At 44.5% G+C, this 10,692-nt stretch overlaps 1 protein-coding gene across 1 annotated transcript; it reads left to right on the top strand.

The window, feature by feature from the left end:
* The first annotated feature begins 66 nt into the window (after window positions 1-66).
* Window positions 67-10,212, top strand: KIF20A (kinesin family member 20A). Its single transcript, XM_044226777.1, has 19 exons — window positions 67-137; window positions 597-782; window positions 1,954-2,043; window positions 2,149-2,268; window positions 2,880-3,018; window positions 3,334-3,521; window positions 3,607-3,733; window positions 3,916-4,110; window positions 4,216-4,327; window positions 4,435-4,503; window positions 4,950-5,093; window positions 5,241-5,406; window positions 5,521-5,685; window positions 5,814-5,953; window positions 7,262-7,364; window positions 7,862-8,057; window positions 8,310-8,401; window positions 8,641-8,778; window positions 9,666-10,212. The coding sequence occupies exons 2-19, from the start codon at window positions 618-620 to the stop codon at window positions 9,978-9,980; spliced, it is 2,664 nt and encodes an 887-aa protein (XP_044082712.1). The 5' UTR covers window positions 67-137; window positions 597-617; the 3' UTR covers window positions 9,981-10,212.
* The last annotated feature ends 480 nt before the right edge of the window (window positions 10,213-10,692 follow it).

Here is a 10,692-nt window from a genome sequence, read left to right as displayed (position 1 = left end):
GCGCGTAATTTAAAACATTGTATCAGTAACAAAGGTGCGCCTCGTGGGTGGAGTTGTGCTCTCAGACGGCGAAAGTCCAGGTTCGGCAGCAGGGTGTGTTAGCCGGTACCACAGGAGGAGCGAGTGTCGCGTCTTCGGTGAGTTTAGGGCTGTGCCAGAGCCCAGCTGCGGTACCAGTTCTTGCCCTCGAGGGATAGGCTTTTAGAAACCGAAGCTGCCGCCACCCCCCTCCCCCTTTCTTTAATACCTCTGTCCTCCCTTGGGGCCTAGAGTGAGGTTGGAGAAGGAGTCTAAGGCAAATATACCTTCTCCTCTACACCGGTGAGCGAGGCACCCTAGTTAGTGTATGGCCTTCTGCTTTTGGAAAAGCGAGGTATCTTCATTCTTTTTGGCGGTCGGAAATGCCTAAGACAGGATTACGTGATTAACTCCTTCTCTTACCCCCTATCCCTCTACTGGCATTTGAAGGAATAAGGGAGTAGGAATTAAGGCAGCGAGAGGAAGGTGTCCTGGGGCAAGGAAATTGTTTCTTAAAATTTGCAGCCCCTTCTGGTCCCTTAAGGTTCCCCTCCCGACCCACTCTTGTTTCTTTGTAGACCTAAGCTGCCCCTGCTGTCATGTCGCAAGGGATCCTTTCTCCGCCAGCCGGCTTGCTGTCAGATGAGGAGGTTGTAGTCTCCCCCATGTTTGAGTCCACAGCTGCAGATTTAGGGTCTGTGGTACGCAAGGACCTGATATCAGACTGCTCTGTCATCTCCACCTCCCTGGAGGATAAGCAGCAGGTAAAGGAGTTGGACAGTGGCTTGTCAGCAGAAAGTGATAGCCTCAGTCTACCAGTTGTTGTTAACAGAATTAGTATGAGGTCAAAGACAGCAATCCCAAGGGTCTGAGAGATCAATTCAAAATTAGGAGCAGGACAAGTAAAAAATGTAAATTTGTGTGTCCATAAGAGCTATTATTTGCATTCCATTAATGAAAGATATTCGTGTGCATACTCAGTCCTATGAGGGAAGGCTAATAGTTCTCTTCTTCACCGTGAGGCCTAGATGTGTTAAATAATTTGCCCAATACCATATTGCCATTTAGTATGTTTTTAATATCAACTGTAACTTCCATTTATGGAGTCTTTATGCCAAACTGGGGTTTCTCAGCTGCAACATTATTAACATTTGGGACCAGATAATTCTGTTTTATGGGGCTGTCTTGTACCTTAAGATGTCTAGCAGCATACCTGGCCTCTACCCACTAGATGTCACTAGCTCCTTCCCACTGTGACAACCAAGAAACTTCCCCTGACGTAGCTAAATGTCCCTTGGCAGGGAAATAGTGCTTGTTGAGCACAACTCTACTAGGATGTCTCCTCTTTTATAGAGAAAATTTCATGAGAGCAGGAGCCTTGGTAATATCCCTGACTGTGGACTAGCAGAGCATTAGAGTTCCCAGGCCAGTGCTCGCTTCGGCAGCACATATACTAAAAAAGAGTTCCCAGGCCATAGTAGGTAGATCTCTAAACGTCTGTTGAATGAAGTGGGTTCTATTATTAACCCAGTTTTATAGATATGGAAACAGAGGCGGGAATCTAAAGAACTTTTTCAAGACGTCATACTTCTAAATGATGGAATTGGAACTCAAATTTAGGTTCGTCTGCCTCCAAGGTGCTTAACTACTATGTTTTGCTGTAATACCACAGTCTGATTTGCCTACCAGTTAACCCGTTCTAATTCAGAAAGTCATTGTGGTAGGCCATGTTTCCAGGATACTGAAGACAGTGAAGGTTGATAAAACAGTGAAAAAACCCATGTGGGTTGGAATGATTATGGAGCTATAGAGTAGCTTTCTGTACAGACATTTGAGGTGAAATGGAGGTAGTGTTAGCAAATTCTCTGGAAATAAGCTATGTTTGCCCATCTGCTTGGAAGTAACTGCTGATTCCACCCTGGAATTCTGCCACAGGTTCCATCTGAGGATGGTACAGAGAAGGTGAAAGTATACCTGAGAGTTAGGCCCTTGTTACCTTCAGAGTTGGAACGACAGGAAGATCAGGTGAGTGTCTAAGGCGGGAGGATTTAAGATAGAATGATGCAATACAGTAAAGGTTCCCGGGATTGTTTCCTTCTGTGATTTTTTTTTCTTTTTACCCCTTCTCAGGATTGTGTCCGTATTGAGAATGTGGAGACCCTTATTCTACAGGCACCCAAGGATTCCTTTGCCCAGAAGAGTAATGAGAGGGGAATTGGACAAGCTGCCCATAGATTTACCTTTTCCCAGGTATGGAGCTACTACTTTATGAACAAGAACCAACATATTAGGGGCAACTTTATTCTCTCTTTAGAGGGGAAGCTTTTCAATTGATCATGAGATCCACTACATGTCTATAATTTTGGGGACTCGTGTGCAAGTCAGTGCATCACATACTTTATGTGCATTAATTCCCAACATTTCCCATTATTATTATCATTCTTGTCCCTATTTTCCTGATAAGGATACTATGACTCAGTGAAGGTTATGTTGTTGAATCGGTAGTGTTAGGCCTTGCATCTAGAATTATCCATCTCCAAAGCCCACACCTGTGATTACTGTGTTGCTCTAAGGCCCACACAATGGCCTTGGAGACTACTGAAGATCAGAGGCAAAGACCAGGGTACGATCCCTCCATTCCTGATAGTACCTGGAAATATTTGTTGATTTGGATGAAAGAGGCACTGGCAGAGAGCGGTTTAGTTTTCAGTGTTTGGAGAGCATCTGGCAGCACTGCAGGAAGAGGTTGCTTGAGTGGTCTCCAGAGCCAGTCACCCAGGAAGGGACATATCTGCTGGCTCTGGACAGGAGGCAAGTGGGAAATGAGGAATGGGCTTCTGAGAAATTGGGTCTGTCTCTAGATCTTTGGGCCAGAAGTGGGACAGGCATCCTTCTTCAACCTGACCGTGAAGGAGATGGTAAAGGATGTACTCAAAGGGCAGAACTGGCTTATTTATACATACGGAGTCACCAACTCAGGGAAAACCCACACAATTCAAGGTGAGTGAGTACTAGCCCTCACAGAATTGCTGATTGGCCTGTAATGGTGCTTTTTTGTTTTGTTTTGTTTTTAAGATTTTTAAATTTATTCGTTTGAGAGAAAAAGATAGGGAGAGTGCATGAGCAGGGGGGAGGAGAAGAGGGAGAAGCAGGGAGCTCGACATAGGACTTGATCCCAGGACTCTATGGGATCATGCCCTGAGCTGAAGGTCAGAGGACAGACACTTAACCAACTGAGCCATACAGATACCCCTGTAATGATGTTTTTGAATTTGGGAAGAACACTCAGCTATCCATCTTTCACTGTGTTTCCAGGTACCATCAAAGATGGAGGGATCCTACCCCGGTCATTAGCTCTGATCTTCAATAGCCTCCAAGGTCAACTTCATCCAACACCTGATCTGAAGCCTGTATTCTTCAATGAGGTAATCTGGCTAGACAGCAAGCAGATCCGACAGGAGGAAATGAAGAAACTGGCCCTGCTAAGTGGAGGCCTCCAAGAGGTGAAGTGCTAGGTTTACAGAGGTGGGGATAAGAGGACAAATCTGTGGAAAGCAGTGTGCTTATTTTCTCCCTGGGCCCCTCCAGGAGGAGCTGTCCACCTCCTTGAAGAGGAGTGTCTACATTGAAGGTCGAATGGGTACCAGCACCAGCTTTGACAGCGGCATTGCTGGTCTCTCCTCCAGTCACATGACCAGCAGTAGCCAGCTGGATGGTATGTACCATGACTGGACTTTGTACCAAGTAACAGTAGAAACCCACTCCCTTGCTCCCAGCAGCTGCCAGATGTATAGATCAAAGGTTTCAACCTAAGCTGCTCCTTCTAAGGCCCCCACAGGCCAAAGGGGAGATGGACTACTCTAGAGTTGATGCCGTGTACATGGGCTTCTTCCCCAGAAACGAGTCACCGATGGGCACAGCCAGATACTGCCCCTGTGAGTGTCCCTGCTGATATCTGCTTCTCCATCTGGATCTCCTTCTTTGAGATCTACAATGAACTGCTTTATGACCTGTTAGAACCACCTAGCCAGCAGCGTAAGAGGCAGACTCTGCGGCTATGTGAAGACCAGAATGGCAATCCATATGTGAAAGGTATGGGAAGTTGGGGAGGCTGCCAACAACCCTGAAAAGGGACTTGGGAGAAACCTGGACAAGTTAGGTGCTCCCATCTTTTGTGCGACTTTCTCTTTGCCTCAGATCTCAACTGGATTCATGTTCAGGATGCTGAGGAGGCCTGGAAACTGCTCAAAGTGGGTCGTAAAAACCAGAGCTTTGCCAGCACCCATCTGAACCAGAACTCTAGCCGCAGGTGATGGGCTGTGGGAGTCAGCTTTTCATAAGTTCTAGGAAACAATAGTCCTCCACCTAGTCATGGAAGATACACAGTGACTTTTCATTTTTTTTCTTGATTTCCAGTCACAGCATCTTCTCAATACGGATCCTGCACCTTCAGGGGGAAGGGGATATCATCCCCAAGATTAGCGAGTAAGTTTTTCCCTTTAGAAATGTGGGCTGATGGGGCGGGCGCCTGGGTTGTTCAGTGGATTAAAGCCTCTGCCTTCAGCTCTGGTCATGATCCCAGGGTCCTGGGATCAAGCCCCACATCGGGTTCTCTGCTCAGCAGGGAGCCTGCTCCCCCCGCCCCAAACGCCCTGCCTGCCTCTCTGCCTACTTGTGATCTCTGTCAAATAAATAAAATCTTTAAAAAAAAAAAACCACAAAAGTTTAGAAATGTGCGCTGCTTCGTTATAAATGGTACAGAGGCAGGGGTTAAGGGAAGTCCCCAAGAGTTATTACTTTTATTAGAGTCTTGGTCTGCTTTCTTGGGTACAGAGATCCTTGGTGGGTCCTCCCCTCCTGAGAACTATGTGAAGGGCTGGAAAGCTCATAACATGTGGGGTCCTTATGTCAGATCCTGTCCACCATTCAAGGTTGTCACTCTGTGATCTGGCTGGCTCAGAGCGCTGCAAAGATCAGAAAAGTGGTGAGCGACTAAAAGAAGCAGGAAACATTAATACTTCTCTGCACACCTTGGGCCGTTGTATTGCTGCCCTGCGCCAAAACCAGCAGAATCGGTGAGCTTCTGACTGTAAACTGTGGGCTGGGATGGTCTGGAGCACTGCAGCTTGCTAAGAGACCTCCTGGTCATTACTGGAGATGGTGCTGGGATACTCCAAGAGCTGGAATTCTTTTCACAGCTCTGTTCTCTGATCCTTTGCTAGGTCAAAACAGAACCTGGTTCCCTTCCGCGACAGCAAGTTGACTCGAGTATTCCAAGGCTTCTTCACAGGTCGAGGCCGCTCCTGCATGATTGTCAATGTGAATCCCTCTGCATCTACCTATGATGAGACCCTTCATGTGGCCAAGTTCTCAGCCATTGCCAGCCAGGTAAGAAGATGTAGGTGCAATGGTTGTGCTCACTTTGGGCTGGTACCTTTATTTAAGGAATCTGCTAGGGAATAGTTATGAATTCACTTGATTTCCCACCCGCTCCATCCCTAGCTTGTGCACGCTCCACCTGTGCAATTGGGATTCCCATCGCTACAGTCATTCATCAAGGAACAGAGTCTACAGACATCTCCCAGCTTAGAGATGGGAGCTAAGAGAGATCCAGGCCTTGATGATGACACTGAAAATGACACTGACATCTCCATGTATGGCAAGGAGGTGAGAATGCAAGAAAGCTCTGGGGTAGCAGCTTGATGGCTACATATTTTCCATGCTGCCTTCTAGGTGGGCCTTTACCTTTGTGGGGCATGGACATCTGATCACTTGTGAACTGTGTGTCCCTCCAGGAGCTCCTACAGGTGGTGGAAGCCATGAAAGCGCTGCTTTGTAAAGAACGGCAGGAAAAGTTGCAGCTGGAGATGCAGCTCCGTGATGAAATTTGCAATGAGATGGTGGAACAGATGCAACAACGGGAACAGTGGTGCAGGTATCAGCTGAGTGACCGCTCTTGGTCTGTCAACTACACCAGAGAGAGAGTGGGGAATAGGGACTAGGATAGAGTTGTGCCTTAAGCTCTGTTCTCCAAACTTACTCCTCCAAATCTTCGCTCCCTTACCTTTTCTTCTCCTTTTAAAAAGAAAAACTTATTATTGGGGCATGTGGGTGACTCAGTTGGTTAAGCTTGACTCTTGATTTTTGGCTCAGGTCATGATCTTAGGGCCATGAAATGGAGTCCCCCCCCCATTGGGCTCTGCACTGGGTGTGCACCCAGCTTTAGGCACTCTCTTTCCCTCTCCCGCTGCCCCTCCCTGCCAACTTGCTCTCACTTTTTTTTTTCTTTTTTAAGATTCTTTTTATTTATTTGACAGAGATCACAAGTAGGCAGAGAGAGAGGGGGAAGCAGGCTCCCCGCTGAACAGAGAGCCTGATGTGGGGCTCAATCCCAGGACCCCGAGATCATGACCTGAGCCAAAGGCAGAGGCTTTAACCCACTGAGCCACCCAGGCACCCCTTGCTCTCACTGTCTTAAAAGAAGACTTATTATGGAGTATAACTGACACCAATATTAGTTTCACACGTACAACCTAAGGATTTGACAATTCCATACATTTTTCAATGTTAACCACAGTTAAGTGTAGTCATCATCTATCAGCCATAACATTATTACAGTGTTACTGACTATACTCCTAATGCTGTACTTTTCATCTCTGTGACTTATTTATTATACAATTGTAAGTTTTTACCTTTTAATTCCTTTTACTGATTTCACCCATTCCTCCCACCCCCCTACCCCCGGCAACCACCAGTTTAGTTTATTCTCTGTATTTAAGACTATTTTAAAAAATGTCTTTTAGATTCCACATAAAAGTGAAATCATATGGTATTTTGTCTTTCTCTGACTTATTTCACTTAACATAATTTCTCAGTCCACAAAAAAATAATTTTAGTTCATCCATGTCATTGCAAAAGGGAAAGATTTCATTCTTTATGGCTGAGTAGCATTCCATCGTTTGTGTTGCGTGTGTGTCTTTGTGTCCCCATCTTCTTGTCCTGCTCCGTTTCCGATCTGGGTCGGTTCACCCCTCCTTAGGCAACCTGGTGGTCTGGTCCCCTGCTCCCAGGAAGTCACCATATTGATGCCGAACTTAGTGCGGACACCAGCATAGTGCACTATAGCCCTGAACTCCTGGGCTCAAGCGATCCTCCTGCCTCAGCCTCCAGAGCAGCTGGGACTACATGCACACTCCACCATGCCCATACCCCATCTTTTTTATACATTTTTCTCCTCTGACAGTGAACATTTGGACACCCAGAAGGAACTATTAGAGGAAATGTATGAAGAGAAACTAAAGATCCTCAAGGAGTCACTTACAAGTTTTTACCAAGAAGAGCTTCAGGTGAGTTGCCCTGAAAGCAGCCTCAACTGGCCACTGATTCCCATCACTAGCTTGTCTGAGGTAAATAGATTTTATAAACTCTGGTAGAGGAGGAATATGTAACTCAGTTTTTTCCTAGTCTTCTTGTACTGTATAGGTGTCAGTCTATGAATTAAGGGTTGGTTGACCTTGAAATGGTTTAAGTGTTAACAGGCTTTTTTTTTTTTAATTTTAAGACTTTGTTTATTTGAGAGAGAGAGCAAGCATGAGCAGGGTGGGAGGGGCAGAGGGAGGAGAAGCAGACTCCCTGCGGAGTGTGGAGCCAGGACCCAGAAGATCACTACCTGAGCCGAAGTCAGACTGAAGTCAGGTACTTAGTCGGCTAAGCCACCCAGGTACCCTGCTAATGGGCTTTTCAAGCATAACTGTTAGGGAAGGTTTTGTTCACCGTTCAGTCATCTGTTCCTGCAGGATTTGCCTGACTCTGGATAGAACTGTGCTCTCTGCTTCCCTCTTAGGACCGGGATGAGAAAATTGAAGAGTTAGAAGCTCTTTTACAGGAAGCCAGACAGCAGCCAATAGCTCAACAGTCAGGGTCTGAACTTTCCCTTCGGCGGTCACAAAGGTTGGCAGCTTCTGCCTCCAACCAGCAGCTCCATGAGGTTAAAGCTAAACTGGAACAGTGCAGAGCAGAGCTAAACTCCACCACTGAAGGTAAGGAGAGAGGACAAAAAGCATAGGAGTGGTTCAGAGAAGAACTATTCTTGAAACTTGGGCCTTCAGATTCCCAACTCCAAGATAATTTTCTCAACTCTGAGCTACATCCCCTGACCTTTCACTCTAGGATGCACATGACCTCCCTTTTTATATTTGCTGCAAATATAAAAGCTACTGTTAATTCAGTTAAGAGGTAAGTCCAAGGCTAGAAAGCCTACATGTTGAAGTTTTCTTGTTTCCTTCCCTCAGAACTACAGAAGTATCAGAAAATGTTAGAACCACCACCCTCAGCCAAGCCCTTTACCATTGATGTGGACAAGAAATTAGAGGAGGGCCAAAAGGTAATTCACACCTTTCTCTGTTACCAAGGATCTTACCTAAAGCAGCTTCCAGCCCTCTATCCATGGTTCATGTGAGGACCAGGGTTATTGTTTTTTGTGCACAGTCCGGCAGAGTGGTTACTTCATTAAGCTGACTAGCCTTCTAATTTTACTTCTCTTCAAGTGGCTATTCAATTCCTTCAGCTCATTATCTTGGTTGATCTTGGCCACAATGTGGTTCCTACTCTTATTTTTTTCAGAATATAAGGCTGCTGCGGACAGAGCTTCAGAAACTTGGTGAATCTCTCCAGTCAGCAGAAAGAGCCTGCTGCCACAGCACTGGGGCAGGAAAACTTCGTCAAGCCTTGACCACTTGTGATGACATCTTAATCAAACAGGTCAGGGCACCTTATATATATATCTCCTTCTCTCCCATCAGCCTACTCTAGAACATATGTGAGAAAGAGGAATGAGAAGCAGAAGAGAAAGACAGAGGTTTGGGGGCTAGTCTTAAAGGAATAAAATTATTTATTAAGTACAAGGTTACTAATCTAAGTAATCTATAGGCATTTTCTGTTATAACAAACCTATGGAAGTAGATCATATTTCACCCAAAATGTGTAGATTTTAAGGGGCATGTGGCTGGCTCAGTCAGTAAAGTTTTATCTTGGGATCATGAGTTCAAGCCCCACATTGGGCATGGAGCCTACTTAAAAAAATAAAACTCTGTATTTAAAAAACCAAAAAAGCCAAAATGCATAGATTTTATGAAAGTGTTATTTTACATACCACTAAGACAAAACACTAACAGTTAAGCTATGACAATTGTCATCAGTAAATGCACCCTGATTTCAGAGTGCAAAAAATACTTAGACTAAGCACAGCTTTTTTTTTTTTTTTTTTAAGTTTATTTTTGGTAATCTGTGTACCCAGCGTGGGGATCAAACTCATGACCTGAGACCAAGAGTAACATGCTCTACTGACTGAGCCAGCCAGGGGCCCCTAAACACAGCTCTTAATACATAGGCACTACGGCTCTTGGAGGTTAAATAAACTTATTCAAGCTCATGCCACATATTACAAAATGTCCTTCTATTCAGTGCTATTTGTTTGGGTTTTAAAGAAAACACTCCCTACTCAATGATAAGCTCTTATTTTAGAGAATTAATCTTTGTAAAAACAGTTGTTAGTAACTAGGTAGTGGGTGGCACCTGTTACCTTGCACTTTAGTTTCTCTAATACACCAGACCAAAATGTTTTATTTAATTTTATTCATCTTCCTTAGGATCAGACCCTGGCTGAGCTCCAGAATAACATGATGCTAGTAAAACTGGACCTTCGGAAGAAGGCAGCATGCATCGCAGAGCAGTATCATACTGTACTAAAACTCCAAGGCCAGGCTTCTACCAAAAAGCGCCTTGGTGCCAATCAGGAAAACCAGCAACCAAACCAACAGCCCCCAGGGAAGAAACCGTTTCTTCGAAATTTACTTCCCAGGACACCCACCTGCCAATCAACAGACTGTAGTCCGTATGCCCGGATCCTGCGCTCACGGCGCTCCCCTTTACTCAAATCTGGGCCTTTTGGCAAAAAATACTAAGGCTGTGGGGAAGGAGAGAGCAGTCATTGCCCTGAGGCAGGTCACTGCTTGAGAAACAGGTCTCTTAAAAAGCTTTACCAATACCTGGAACTGTATCCAGAATGCAATATATTTACACTATAGTTATTTTCCTCCCTTTTGTAATATAATCAAATATGTAATCTCATGCTTTTTTACTTATATGGTTTCTATGCACACAAAGTTATATTAAATAAATATACTGTTCACATTTTTTATGGGTTTCTTTCACATTTTTTGATTGAATTCCAAATTTAACAAATTCATTAAAATGGGACTTTTAAAACAGGGAAAAAATTGAAAATTAAACATCATTTGGGCCCCTTGGAACCTTCAACAGGAATGGCAGTAGAGATATGTAACTAGTGGACAGCTAAACTAAGAAAAGCCTTGTAAGAAATGAATCCAAGGGACATTAGGTACTCTAATGTCCTTAATATAAAGTTATATTAAATATATATGTACACATATATATAAAATATAAAATATAGATACCTTAATATAAAATGAAGTGTCGTTCCTGAAGAGGTGACTAACAAACTTGTTCTGGAAATAACAAAGGAAGGCTGGGCCCTGAGCTCAGAATAATCTACAGCATAAATACAGTTCAAATTTGTTACAGAGGACATTATAATCCCAGCATATTACCTCCTATTGGAGGTAATATAATATTGAGCATATTACCTCCTACTGA

This window comes from Neovison vison, chromosome 1 (assembly GCF_020171115.1).
Source record: "Neovison vison isolate M4711 chromosome 1, ASM_NN_V1, whole genome shotgun sequence".
Classification (NCBI taxonomy): Eukaryota; Metazoa; Chordata; class Mammalia; order Carnivora; family Mustelidae; genus Neogale; species Neogale vison.
The sequence above is the reverse complement of the archived record's forward strand: the minus strand, read 5'-3'. Positions and strand labels throughout refer to the sequence as shown.

What these genes read in the sequence shown, in the direction of transcription:
- KIF20A (XM_044226777.1), top strand. Translation starts at nt 618, where the DNA reads ATGTCGCAAGGGATCCTTTCTCCGCCAGCCGGCTTGCTGTCAGATGAG. An exon ending in AACCAGAACTCTAGCCGCAG is followed by an intron (nt 4,328 to 4,434) that starts GTGATGGGCTGT and finishes CTTGATTTCCAG; the next exon opens with TCACAGCATCTTCTCAATAC. An exon ending in AATTAGAGGAGGGCCAAAAG is followed by an intron (nt 8,402 to 8,640) that starts GTAATTCACACC and finishes TATTTTTTTCAG; the next exon opens with AATATAAGGCTGCTGCGGAC.